Source organism: Canis lupus, chromosome 10 (genome assembly GCF_011100685.1).
Source record: "Canis lupus familiaris isolate Mischka breed German Shepherd chromosome 10, alternate assembly UU_Cfam_GSD_1.0, whole genome shotgun sequence".
Taxonomy (NCBI): domain Eukaryota; kingdom Metazoa; phylum Chordata; class Mammalia; order Carnivora; family Canidae; genus Canis; species Canis lupus.
In genome coordinates, this window is record NC_049231.1 from 17,638,802 (window position 1) to 17,651,352 (window position 12,551).

At 64.1% G+C, this 12,551-nt stretch overlaps 2 protein-coding genes across 5 annotated transcripts; both read left to right on the forward strand.

Moving 5' to 3' along the window:
• The first annotated feature begins 168 nt into the window (after nucleotides 1-168).
• Nucleotides 169-3,898, forward strand: CHKB (choline kinase beta). The gene is made up of 11 exons (XM_038550082.1): nucleotides 169-438; nucleotides 589-697; nucleotides 1,597-1,710; nucleotides 1,905-2,038; nucleotides 2,306-2,401; nucleotides 2,542-2,600; nucleotides 2,681-2,762; nucleotides 2,887-2,995; nucleotides 3,140-3,243; nucleotides 3,438-3,519; nucleotides 3,641-3,898. Exons 1-11 carry the CDS (start codon nucleotides 215-217, stop codon nucleotides 3,713-3,715), a joined length of 1,188 nt encoding a protein of 395 aa, XP_038406010.1. The 5' UTR covers nucleotides 169-214; the 3' UTR covers nucleotides 3,716-3,898.
• A 353-nt stretch (nucleotides 3,899-4,251) lies between these two features.
• On the forward strand, nucleotides 4,252-11,731 carry CPT1B (carnitine palmitoyltransferase 1B). Of its 4 annotated transcripts, none has more exons than XM_038550078.1 (19): nucleotides 4,252-4,432; nucleotides 4,713-4,872; nucleotides 5,216-5,355; nucleotides 5,645-5,906; nucleotides 6,030-6,131; nucleotides 6,318-6,455; nucleotides 6,541-6,618; nucleotides 7,374-7,481; nucleotides 7,553-7,637; nucleotides 8,203-8,398; nucleotides 8,689-8,874; nucleotides 8,953-9,058; nucleotides 9,142-9,258; nucleotides 9,530-9,694; nucleotides 9,763-9,897; nucleotides 9,985-10,137; nucleotides 10,612-10,725; nucleotides 11,142-11,234; nucleotides 11,374-11,731. In XM_038550078.1, exons 2-19 carry the CDS (start codon nucleotides 4,732-4,734, stop codon nucleotides 11,455-11,457), a joined length of 2,403 nt encoding a protein of 800 aa, XP_038406006.1. In that variant the 5' UTR covers nucleotides 4,252-4,432; nucleotides 4,713-4,731; the 3' UTR covers nucleotides 11,458-11,731. The 4 variants fall into 4 exon arrangements, with proteins under 4 accessions (XP_038406006.1, XP_038406007.1, XP_038406008.1 ...); XM_038550079.1 differs by having other exon boundaries at nucleotides 5,645-5,888; XM_038550080.1 differs by having other exon boundaries at nucleotides 4,259-4,432; nucleotides 5,645-5,822.
• The last annotated feature ends 820 nt before the right edge of the window (nucleotides 11,732-12,551 follow it).

The window sequence follows — 12,551 nt, forward strand, 5'->3', positions numbered from 1 at the left end:
GCGCCCAATTCGGCCTTCGGGAAGGGCCCCCCCGCCGCGGGTCACGGAGAGAGCCGAGCGGCGCCGCCGAGGGCCGAAGAGAGCCGGAGAGACCCGAGTGCGACCGGAGAGGCGCAGGCCGGCCGGAAGCGGGCCCGAGCGCAGCCGGAAGAAGCCGAGTCCGCCCGAAGGGGGCTGCGCGCGGCTGGACGTTGGGCTTGGTCCAGCGGGCGCCATGGCTGCCGAGGGGACAGCTGTGGCCGGAGGCGGGGCTGTTGGCGACCGGCTGGCCAAGGACAGCTTGCGGCAGTCTCAGTGCCCGGACGCGGCCCCGAACCGGCGGCGCGGCTCGTCGCTGTCCCGTGACGCCGAGCGCCGCGCCTACCAGTGCTGCCGGGAGTACTTGGGCGGGGCCTGGCGCCGGGCGCGGCCGGAGGAGCTGAGGGTGGACCCTGTGAGGTGGGAGGTCAGGGGTCAGGGGTCGAGCTCGGGCCTGGGGACGCCGAGTCTCCGCGGCCCCGGGGCACGTGGGGAGGGGGCGGGCGGGGTGATGACGGCGGGGCAGGTGCAGCGGCCGCGGCCTGAGCGCGCCCTGCTCTGGGTCTGCAGCGGGGGCCTCAGTAACCTGCTGTTCCGCTGCTCGCTGCCGGACCACCTGCCGAGCGTTGGCAAGGAGCCCCGGGAGGTGCTGCTGCGGCTGTACGGGGCCATCCTGCAGGTGAGGGCGTCCTGCAGGTGAGGGGGTCCTGCTGGCGAGGGGTGTCCTGCAGGTGAGGGTGTCCCGCAGACGAGGGGTGTCCTTGCAGGTGAGGGCATCCTGCAGGTGAGGGGTGTCCTTGCAGGTGAGGGCGTCCTACAGGTGAGGGCCGTCCTGCAGGTGAGGGCCCTCCTGCAGGCAAGGGGTGTCCTGCAGGTGAGGGCGTCCTGCAGGTGAGGGGTGTCCTTGCAGGTGAGGGCATCCTGCAGGCGAGGGGTGTCCTTGCAGGTGAGGGCGTCCTGCAGGCGAGGGGTGTCCTGCAGGTGAGGGCGTCCTGCAGGTAAGGGGTGTCCTGCAGGTGAGGGCGTCCTGCAGGTGAGGGCCGTCTTTGCAGGTGAGGGCATCCTGCAGGCGAGGGGTGTCCTTGCAGGTGAGGGCGTCCTGCAGGTGAGGGCCATCCTGCAGGTGAGGGGCGTCCTGCAGGTGAGGCCATCCTGCAGGCGAGGGGCGTCCTGCAGGTGAGGGGTGTCCTGCAGGTGAGGCCATCCTGCAGGCAAGGGGTGTCCTGCAGGTGAGGACAGTCCTGCAGGTGAGGGCTGTCCTGCAGGCGAGGGGTGTCCTGCAGGCGAGGGGTGTCCTGCAGGTGAGGGCGTCCTGCAGGTGAGGGCCGTCCTGCAGGCAGGTGAGGGCGTCCTGCAGGCAGGTGAGGGCATCCTGCAGGCAAGGGGGTCCTGCACATGAGAGCTGTCGGGCAGGTGATGTTTTCACCGAGGCCCAGGGCCCAAGTAATTTGTAGATTCTCCTACTGGAGCCTGGTTCTGGAGTCTCCAGGCAATAGAGCAAGAAGTGCCAGGAGGGGGTGGGGAGCAGAGCCTCCTGTGTTTGTGACCCTGTCCCCCGGGTTGTCCATCTTCCTTCAGGGCGTGGATTCCTTGGTCCTCGAAAGTGTGATGTTCGCCATCCTGGCAGAGCGGTCGCTGGGGCCCCAGCTCTATGGAGTCTTTCCAGAGGGCCGGCTGGAACAGTACATCCCAGTACGAACCCGGCCCCGACCTCCCCGAGGCACCTTCTGCCCCCAGCCCCGTCCCCTTTCCAGTGCCTGTCCTCATGTCCCTAACCCCAGGTAGGGCCTTTACCCAAGACCCTGACTTCCCTCCCACTTCCATTCCCCACCCCTTCCCCCTCCTGCCCCAGCCCCCTCACCACCCTGATAGGCTCCTGGGTGCAGAGCCGGCCACTGAAAACCTGTGAGCTTCGAGAGCCGGTGCTGTCCGCAGAAATCGCCACGAAGATGGCCCGGTTCCATGGCATGGAGATGCCGTTCACTAAGGAGCCCCACTGGCTGTTTGGGACCATGGAACGGTGAGTCAGGAGTCGCCTTGGGGCTCCTGCACACCTGTTCTGAACCCTGATGCTGGCAGTTATTACGCTGGCCTGTAGCTGAACGTGCCCATGACTGCCCAGGCCTCCAGCTGAGTGGATCAGGTGTCCCGGTGCCTAGCATGGTCTCCCACAGAACGGGCTTCCGAGTAAGGCAGACAAGTGAACAGAGACAGAAAAACGGCCGGGCGTAGACAGGGAGGCGGTAGGGAGGGACGGAGGCAGTGTATCTTCCTCTCCGGGCTTCAGGTACCTGAAGCAGATCCAGGACCTGCCCCCCACTGACCTCCCCCAGATGAACCTACTGGAGATGTACAGCCTGAAGGATGAGATGGGCAACCTCAGGTGAGGGGCAGCAGCACCCGGCACCTAACCGGGTCCTTCCCCAGGATTTACCGAGGGTGGGCTCAGGCCCTGACCCACAAGGGGGACTGACCCTCCTCTAGTCACTGCTGCTCAGGACCCTTGCCCCTGTTGCCCCGCAGGAAATTGCTCGACTCCACCCCATCCCCAGTGGTCTTCTGCCACAATGACGTCCAGGAAGGTAGGACAAAGCATCGGTGTCTCCTAAGATGAGGGGGGCAGAGGGCCCTGAAGTGACTGCACCTCCACCCATTCTCCCAGGGAACATCTTGTTGCTCTCAGAGCCAGAAAACACCGACAGACTCATGCTGGTTGACTTCGAGTACAGTAGTTACAACTACAGGTGAGAGTAGGATGGCATCCATGGGTCTGTTCCCGCAGCAGCCTGGCAGACAGACTAGGCCTTCCTCTCTGCGTCCCGGCTGCCCAGGGTATTTGGGGACTGAACGTCTACCTTATTCCCCCAGGGGCTTTGACATTGGGAACCATTTCTGTGAGTGGGTTTATGATTATACTCACGAGGAGTGGCCTTTCTACAAAGCGCAGCCCGCAGACTACCCCACCCGGGGGCAGCAGGTATGTGGACTGGAGGCTGGGGAGCAGGACCTGGCCTCCCAAGGGAGGAGGAAGGTGAGGTCTGGACAGAACAGCGAGAAAGGGTGTTCACGGGGACGTGCTCCGCACTCTCTCCCCATCTCCTGACTCGTCTGTCCACCTCAGCTCCATTTTATTCGCCATTACCTGGCAGAAGGCAAGAAAGGTGACACCATCTCCCAGGAGGAGCAGAGAAAACTGGAAGAAGATTTGCTGGTAGAGGCTAATCGGTGAGGAAAGATGGGTGGGAGGGGGTTAGAGCAGGGTGCTGAGGAAGAGGGAGGTGGGCCACCTCTGGGGTCGGACGCTGTGGGGTTAAGGCAGTGGGGGAGGAGTCTGAGCTTTGGGGCTTGACCTGCCTCAGGGGTGGGATCCAGGGGATCCCAAGTGTGCTGTGAGCCCCTGTTTTTCCTGCCCTCCTTAGATACGCTCTGGCATCCCATTTCTTTTGGGGTCTCTGGTCTATCCTCCAGGCATCTATGTCCACCATAGAATTTGGTTACTTGGTAAGTAATGCAGATGAGGGAGCAGCAGGTGGGCAGTCCAGGTGTCTGGGCACCCTGGGGTGGGGGGCACGGGCGGGCGTGGGAGGCCGGCCCAGGCCCTCTCACAGGTCTTTTTCCCTAGGAGTATGCCCAGTCTCGGTTCCAGTTCTACTTCCAGCAGAAAGGACAGCTGAGCAGCTTCCACCCCTCATCCTGACTCTCCGGCCCCCAACTCCTCAGATGGCTCCTGGAGCCTCCAGGGCAGGACCTTGGAGGGAGGGGCGCAGAGCAGGGCACCCTGCGGACTGGGCTGAGCCCTGGAGTGAGCCTGGGGTTGAGGGTCGTGGTGGGACAATCCCGGGCTGTGCACCCTCAGAATAAACAAGCTGCTTCCCTCACACCTGGTCCTGGCTCTGGCTCTGCCCACCCCGGGGAACGCGCAGCCTGACCTGCCCCCTGAGCTGAGCCTCACTGTCCCCTTCTGGAAAGCAGGCAGCTGGGTGCCGGGGCTGACCCGGGTCACAGGCCCCCTGGCTGCAGCTCCCCGACCCATACTGGAAGGACCTGGTGGGGGGCGGGGGGGGGGGGGGGGGGGCTACCCTGCTCGCAGGCGCACAGCTGACGCCCTGGCGACCTTTTCCCTACATTCAGCTATTTTTAGCTCTAATGCTCCCATCCTCACGTGAGCCCCGGGCGCCCCCCCGCCCCAGGTTCTCGGACCTCCGAGCCACGCCAGCGTGCAGAGCCCGCCCCCACCCCGGTTCCCACCACACAGAGGAGGGGATTCTGGTCGCCGCCCCACATCTGTTTGCTCGACCCAAATTTGGGAGTGGGTGTCAGGTTCCCGGCAGGGGCGGGGCGGCCAGGCCTGAAGGACGTGGGGACACGGGCCAGACCGACTGGCCCCCCGCGCGGACGGAAGCGAACCCCAGCCGTGAGTGGCACGGGGCCCCTCGCGCGGTCAGGGCCCCCACCTCGCCGCGGCTCCAGGGCTCCCGGCCCCTGCTCCCCCTGCCCCCCTGCCCCTCCAGCGGGGCCCCCGGATCCGATCGCGGCGCGAGGGTCCAGCAGCCGTTGGGCAGGGGGCGGGGCCCCGAGCGGGGGCGGGGCGGGCGGGGGCACCGGGGGTGCGGGGGTGGGGGCACCGGGGGCGCCCCCCCCACCGGGGGGCGCGGGGGCGGGGCCGGCCTCAGCCCGCCCGCACACCCCTCCAGGTGAGGGCCAACCTCCAGGATGGCGGAAGCGCACCAGGCCGTGGCCTTCCAGTTCACCGTGACCCCAGACGGGGTGGACTTCCGGCTCAGTCGGGAGGCCCTGAAGCACATCTACCTGTCCGGGATCAACTCCTGGAAGAAACGCCTGATTCGCATCAAGGTGGGCGCAGGTGGTTCTGGCAGGTGCGAACAGTCTCCCCGGAGGCGAGGCCAGATGTCGGCGGCTGGCCCCCCCCCCCCCGCCCACCGAGGCTGGAGGCTGGCCGTCATGCTGGGTGATAGGCTCCAGCAGTGCAGAAGCCCCAGGGGTGCTCAGGTGTGCAGGGCAGACAGGGCGCAAGGAATAGCAGCCCCCTGGTGAGTAAGAGGTGCTGCAGGTAGGGGAGCGTGGAGGAGGAAGAGCACAGCAGGTGAGGAAGGGAGGAGGCCCCGCAAGACCCGGAGCTCAGCTGCCTCCTCCCCACGGCCTTTCTCGCTGCAAGCTGCCTGTGTCTGCCCCGCAGAATGGCATCCTCAGGGGCGTGTACCCTGGCAGCCCCACCAGCTGGCTGGTCATTGTCATGGCGACGGTGGGCTCTTCCTACTGCAAGGTGGACATCTCCATGGGGCTGGTGTGCTGCATCCAGAGATGCCTCCCTGAGGGGTGAGAAGCAGGGCTCCCGGGGAGGGCGGGGCAGGCTCCTGAGCAGGGCACAAACCAGTAGTAGCCCCTGGAGGTCCTAGGGGCAGCCCTCCCGGGGGGCCACTATCATCTGAGTCCTACTTTCTAAGTTTGAATGTAAGGCCCTCGGACATGAGGGTGCCCAGGAGTGCTCTTCATCAACGCCTCCCCCGACGCGATCCACCACGGTCAGAAGTGCAGAGTCAGACTCCCCCCGCCCCCCAGCCTGACCTCAAGTGGACCCCCTGCAGCCCTCTCCCTTCCCCGGCAGATGTGGCCCCTACCGGACCCCACAGACCCGGGCACTTCTCAGCATGGCCATTTTCTCCACTGGGGTCTGGATGATGGGCATCTTCTTCTTCCGCCAAACCCTGAAACTGCTTCTTTCCTACCACGGTTGGATGTTCGAGATGCACGGCCAGACCAGCCACTTCACCAAAGTCTGGGCTGTGAGCAGGAGCCGGTGGAGGGGTTCAGGCATCTGGTTTGAGACTCTGGGGACCTCATTTGGGGTTGTAAGCTGGGAGAGGCAGGTGGGGCACTGGCACCTGGTGCGTGGGTTTGTCCTGGTTCTGAGGGTTGGGGGCCCAGCTCCTCAAATGTGGCTGTTTCTGTTATTTCCCCTGGTTCTCACCAGAAACATTCTGTGTGCCCAGATCTGTGTCCGCCTGCTGTCCAGCCGGAGGCCCATGCTCTACAGCTTCCAGACATCCCTGCCCAAGCTTCCTGTGCCCAGCGTGCCGGCCACAGTTCAGCGGGTGAGGGTTCGGGTCAGACATCCCAGTGGGGCAGGCTAAGCTGGACTGCAAGGACTTCTCCAAACATCAGGGACCATCCCCTGCAAAGAGCGGGGTTGAGAGCCATGGGGCCGGGTTGGCAGGGGGGCAGGACAGAGGCGGTCATTGCTGTTTGGCCCCCACGCTGACAATGACTTGGCTGGACAGTACTTGGAGTCTGTGCGGCCCTTGCTGGATGATGAGGAATACTACCGAATGGAGGTCCTGGCCAAGGAATTCCAGGACAAGACCGCCCCCCGGCTGCAGAAGTACCTGGTCCTCAAGTCATGGTGGGCAACCAACTATGTGAGTCCCCTCTTGGGCTTACCTCACCCTCCTATGTGTGTGTGGGGGGGGTCCCCTGCCTCTGACCCCTCCCTTCCTTCCGCAGGTGAGTGACTGGTGGGAAGAGTATGTGTACCTGCGCAGCAGGGCGCCTCTCGTGGTGAACAGCAACTACTATGTCATGGTGCGAGCGGGCCCGGGGGGGCGGGGAGGTTGGGGGAGATCCTGGAAGAACAGTCAGGGCAGCCGGGCTCCTGAGGACCCACAGCCTGACACTGTCACTCTCCGAGTCCCCCGGGCTCACTGCCTGGCCCAGCCCAGGAACTGGCCCTTCCCGCCATGGCTCTGTTGCTGGCATCCCAGCCGCAGGTTCCCAACCATCCTGACACCACCACCAGGGAGCTTCTCCTTTCGTGCCTTCCCTTTGTGTCACTATGTGAACCCAGAGCTGCTTCTCTCAGAGCTCAGCCCCTTGCCCCGCGACCAGCTCTTCTCCGGCTCCCAGCACCTGAGGTGCCCAGTCAGCCAGGTGTCCCCACAGCCCAGCCACGGGGCTCCATAGCGTGCCTCTCCTTTCCCGCGGTCTCCCGCTGTCCAGAGCTGTTCCGAGTCACGTGCCCATGTCCCCTCCCCCACAAAGCTGCCCCCCCCCGCCCCACGACGTACATACAACTTGCCTGCAATAGGTTTTAAACTATTTCTCAATGCAAAATAAAACATGAACAAAGTAGGTCATGAAAAAGCTCAAAAGATTCCAGCTGAGCTGAGGGGCGATGTGCTGGGTCACAGGTCCATCTGTGGCAGCGCATGCTGAACACAGGTGCAGGGTGGCCTGGGGAAGGGAGTCAGGAGCCCCGGGGCCTCAGGCAGGGAGACCCAGGCAATAGCAGCCCAGAGAGATCATGGCACGGCACCTGAGGCTCTGCTCTGTCTCCGCAGGACTTCGTGCTCATCAAGAATACAAACATCCAGGCAGCCCGCCTGGGCAACGTCGTGCACGCTATGATCATGTACCGCCGTAAACTGGACCGCGAGGAGATCAAGCCTGTGAGTTGTGTGAGGCGGGCGGCGCAGCCAGGAGAGACGGCCGCATCTGAGCTGCGCTGGCCTCCCCCCAGGTGATGGCCCTGGGCATTGTGCCCATGTGTTCCTACCAGATGGAGAGGATGTTCAACACGACCCGGATCCCGGGCAAGGAGACAGGTACTGGGCCACAGCCAGGTGTCCGTGCTCGTGCTCGTGCTGTGCTGGGGCCGTCAGGACCGAGTCCCCCCACCCTCCCAGCTCGGGGCCTGCATGCTAGGTGCCCTCCAATCTGCTCGTCATCACCAAATGTCCCAGGTATCTCAGGGTCAAGTAACTGTGACAAATGCTTGGTTTGTGAGCCGTCCCAGACACCACGTGTCCGCAGGCCTGATGCCAGTGCTGGGACCCTGCGAGCCAGGCAGGTGGCCTGGGTAAGGAGAGCAGGAGGGGTGGAGCTGCAGAGCAGGAGGGGCTGTGTGCTGCGGGTCCAGCTCCCGACACTGGGACAGTGTGTGTAATTTCCTAGAGCTTCAGCTTCCTCTTCTGTGAAGTGTTTCCTAGGACTGTTGGCATTGCACAAGAGGTACGGGAGCCCGGCACAGGGCCTGGCTCGATGGCGGCACCGCCACAGCCCCGCACAGGGGAAGTCCAGGTGGAGGCCTGCAGCACAGGGTGGTGCGGGAGCAGGGAGGTGCGCCCGGCCCAGGCCTCAGCCCCTGCCCCCTGCCGGCTTCTGCCCCAGACCTGCTGCAGCACCTGTCGGACAGCAGGCACGTGGCTGTCTACCACAAGGGCCGCTTCTTCAAGCTGTGGCTGTATGAGGGCTCCCAGCTGCTCAAGCCCTGCGACCTGGAGCTGCAGTTCCAGAGGATCCTGGACGACCCGTCCCCGCCCCAGCCCGGGGAGGAGAAGCTAGCAGCGCTCACGGCCGGGGGAAGGTACCAGCACCCCACGGGGACAAGGGCCCACGCGCAGGGCACCCAGAACCTGGGCCCAGTGGCCTGGCAAGGGGCATGCCCACCGGCAGGGCGCCCCCTGTCTGGGGTAGGACCCTCTGTAGCCGGGGGCACTGGTGGCCATGGCGGCGTCTAGCCACGTCTGACTGGGTGGAGGTGGAGCAAGTGGGGCAGGGATTCCTCCCGGACGGTCCTGCCAGGTCCGGGGTGGGGGGGGGGGGTCCTCCACCGCCCACAGGGACCCCACTGCCCTCCCTGCCCTTGTGCCCCAGACTGGAGTGGGCACAGGCGCGCCAGGCCTTCTTCAGCTCCGGCAAGAACAAGGCTGCTCTGGATGCCATCGAGCGAGCTGCCTTCTTTGTGGCCCTGGACGAGGAGTCTCACCACTACGACCCCGAGGATGAGGCCAGCCTCAGCCTGTACGGCAAGGCCCTGCTGCACGGCAACTGCTACAACAGGTGTGACACCCTGGCCGTGGCCCTCCACCGGCCTCCCCATTCCGCGCCCGCCTGCATCTCCCGCCTCCCCTCCTGCAGGTGGTTCGACAAGTCTTTCACGGTCATCGCCTTCAAGAACGGCCAGCTGGGCCTCAACACAGAACACGCGTGGGCAGACGCCCCCATCATAGGGCACCTCTGGGAGGTGATGGGCCAGGGAGGGGTCCTGTGGGGCCGGCTGGGTGTGGGGCACGAGGCTGGCTCCTCAGCCTCCCCTTCTCCCTGCAGTTTGTCCTGGGTACTGAGACCTTTCACCTCGGCTACACGGAGACTGGGCACTGCCAGGGCAAAGCTAACCCCGCGCTGGCCGCTCCCCAGCGGCTGCAGTGGGACATCCCTGAGCAGGTGTGTGGCCAAGAAGGGACAGGGATGGGGGGCACTCTCAGGGGGAAGGGACAGAGCTTGTCAGAGTCCAGGGAGGTCCTGGGACCCTCTGGTGGCCAGTGAGCGACCTGGGCGTGACCCTGGCCCATGGAGCATCTGCCGGCCTCCCGGCCCAGGCCCCTCAGGGGGTCTCCCGTGTTTGTGGATGTGTCGTCCCCTCCAGGCCTCCCCCTGACCCTGCAGCCCCGCGTGCCGAGCTCTGCCCCCAGCTGACCTCTCCCTCTGCTGGCAGTGCCGAGCGGTCATCGAGAGCTCCTGCCAGGTGGCCACGGCACTAGCCGACGACGTGGAGCTGTACTGCTTCCAGTTCCTGCCGTTCGGCAAAGGCCTCATCAAGAAGTGTCGCACTAGCCCGGACGCCTTCGTGCAGATTGCCCTGCAACTCGCCCACTTCCGGGTAGGGGCCGGGCCGCGGGGGCAGGGGGTGCAGCCTCAGCGGCCGCACTCACCCCCTGCACCCCCCAGGACAGGGGCAAGTTCTGTCTCACCTACGAGGCCTCCATGACCAGGATGTTCCGGGAGGGACGGACCGAGACCGTGCGCTCCTGCACCAGCGAGTCCACAGCCTTCGTGCAGGCCATGGCAGAGGGGTCCCGCATGGTGAGCGCCCGGCTCCGCCGCCAGCCACTTAGGGGCCAGGCCACTCCTCACCGCCCCACCCCTCACCGCCTCACCTCTGCCCCCCAGAAAGCTGACCTCCGAGACCTCTTCCGGAAGGCTTCCAAGAAACACCAGAATATGTACCGCCTGGCGATGACAGGGGCTGGCATAGACAGGCACCTCTTCTGCCTCTACGTGGTCTCCAAGTACCTGGGGGTCAGCTCCCCTTTCCTGGCTGAGGTCAGCATGGTTGGTGGCGGTGTCCCCTGTCCCCTGCCCTGCAGCTGCCCTCCCCGTGGCCCGTCCAGGCCTGGGGGCCTGGTTCTGAGCAGCAGTCTCCCCTTGTGGAGCTGCCGTTCTCATGAGCGTGGACAGACAGACACGTGGCTGTCGGGTGCTGACAGCACTCGGAGGCAGAGAGGGGAGGCAGAGGGTTGGGGTGAAGGGGTCCTCCAGTGTCCACACACTGGGGCAGGGGCACAGCAGCCCCAGGGGAGGGAGCAGAGCCCAGGGAGAGACAGGCTGGTAGGACGGGCCGAGGGGACCGTCAGGTCACAGGGGCCTTGGGGGTTCTACGCAGCTGCGTCACCCTGAGAACAGACGGGGAGTCTGCGCACCCGCTCAGGCTGTTGTGCAGGCACCACCTGCTGACAGGGACGTGCCAAGCGCAAGGCAGTTCACACAGGTGTGTCTGCGGTGGCCTCTCTGTTGCAGGTGCTCTCGGAGCCCTGGCGCCTCTCCACCAGCCAGATTGCTCAATTCCAGATCCGCATGTTCGACCCAGACAAGTACCCCAAACACCTGGGCGCCGGTGGTGGCTTTGGCCCTGTAAGTGCTCTTGGAAGGGCACAGGGGAGCAGGACTGGGCCCCAGCATCTCAGGGGGAGGAGGGCCCTGAAGTCAGGCAAGGACAGTGGGCAGCTATTACCCGGGCACAGGCTGCAGCCGCCTACACGACACCCCGCGGCAGCACAACCGACCGGGCCCAGGACTGGTCGCTGCCCTCACGGTGCAGAGCCCGGGTCCCCCACCGTACGCCAGGGCTGGAGACACTCGGGGAGAGGCAGCGATCTCAGGCCTCCTGGGACAAACACTGCCCTGGATCCCGGTAGCACCTGTAGCTGCAGGGGCAGAGCTCCTCCCAGCAGTGCCCCTGACCTCAGGAATGAACCCCTTCCCGGGAATCTGGGGACAGCAAGCCCTGCAAGGCTCGTTTCCTTCTCTACCATCTGTGCTGTTCTCAGGTGGCAGACGATGGCTACGGGGTTTCCTACATGATCGCGGGCGAGAACACCATCTTCTTCCACATCTCCAGCAAGTTCTCAAGCTCAGAGACGGTGAGTCTCTCCTGCCCCTGCTCAGGCGGAGGAGGAGGTGCCCCCCAGAGCCCTGTGGGCTGGGGACGAGCCCTGGGTTGCAGGGACAGAGAGACAGGGGCTCCCTGCCAGGGTTGGTCTGAGCTCTTGGCTCCCGCAGAACGCCCAGCGCTTTGGAAACCACATCCGCCAAGCTCTGCTGGACATCGCTAATCTTTTCCAAGGTCCCAAGGCTGACAGCTGAGGGCTGGAGACAGGCCAGCTGCCCTGTCATCCCTGCACTGTGGAGGAGGGGGCCCATGGTTGGCTCGAGGCACAGGGGTGGCCATGCACGGGTGCCCAGGCTCCAAGGACACCTCCGGCAGCAGGCCCTCCCCAGGCAGATGCTGCTCCCTGAGGGCCCAGGCAGTGGAAGTGGGGTTTAGCACGGGGGCGGGGGGTGGTGGTGGTGGTAGAAATTCTGGTTTTCTTTTTCTTGCTAATAAAGATACTAATAAAGATAAATCTCTGTAATTCTCTCCTGGCATTTGGGTACCTTTGTTTGGGAACTAGGGGCCCCTCCGCTGCCAGAGCTCAGGCCAGAGAAGTAGCAGAGGGAGGAGACGGGGCTGGGAGACCAAGAGGCTTGTGACCTACTTTGAAAGGCACGTCTCTCCTGAGGTCAGCACTGTCCACACCCACTTGGAATAAATCTTGCTTCAGAACCTTCACCTGTTCCCCGGGGCCACTCGTGGTCTGCCAGAGAGTGGGGCCCAGCTGCCTCGTCCACGAACACCTCTGGGCTGGAACACCGCCCTGTGGCGGCCCACGGCCTCCTCCTGGCTGTAGGGAAGCTGCAGTGCAGGCCTGCGGCCAGCACGCCACGTGGCCTTGCTGTGAGATGGCAACACATGCTCTTTCCCTCACGTTGGCTTTTTATAGTAGAATAACATTAAAAGTAAATATCTTTTATAGAAGTAGAAGTAGGTGCTTCATCAGTGTCGTGGCCTGCGAGAATGCTCACCCAGCCCCGGGAGAGCAGTGAGCAGAGTCTCCCAAAAAACTGGCTTTTAATTAATGTTGAAATCCAACGTTGTTTTTTTTTGTTTTTTGTTTTTTTGTTTTTTTAATTGGATTGTTCTTGGTTCAAATAAGAGGAGAAACCAAAATGTTAAACCAAGGTGACCACCCATCAAGCCTCCAAATAAGCTTCTTGTCCCCGCCGGGTTTCCAGATCTGTAACTCGTGAAGGCCACAGCCAGAACACACAAATCCTGACACCTTCACGGCTTCACCCAATAGAGGCTCTGCTCCACACCACTCTTGAAAGGCCGGCTGGCGGAAGCCCAGGCCTCCCTC

What these genes read in the sequence shown, in the direction of transcription:
- CHKB (XM_038550082.1), top strand. Translation starts at nt 215, where the DNA reads ATGGCTGCCGAGGGGACAGCTGTGGCCGGAGGCGGGGCTGTTGGCGAC. An exon ending in CTGAGGGTGGACCCTGTGAG is followed by an intron (nt 439 to 588) that starts GTGGGAGGTCAG and finishes CTGGGTCTGCAG; the next exon opens with CGGGGGCCTCAGTAACCTGC. An exon ending in CCATAGAATTTGGTTACTTG is followed by an intron (nt 3,520 to 3,640) that starts GTAAGTAATGCA and finishes CTTTTTCCCTAG; the next exon opens with GAGTATGCCCAGTCTCGGTT.
- CPT1B (XM_038550078.1), top strand. Translation starts at nt 4,732, where the DNA reads ATGGCGGAAGCGCACCAGGCCGTGGCCTTCCAGTTCACCGTGACCCCA. An exon ending in CCGGTGGTGGCTTTGGCCCT is followed by an intron (nt 10,726 to 11,141) that starts GTAAGTGCTCTT and finishes TGCTGTTCTCAG; the next exon opens with GTGGCAGACGATGGCTACGG. An exon ending in AGTTCTCAAGCTCAGAGACG is followed by an intron (nt 11,235 to 11,373) that starts GTGAGTCTCTCC and finishes TGGCTCCCGCAG; the next exon opens with AACGCCCAGCGCTTTGGAAA.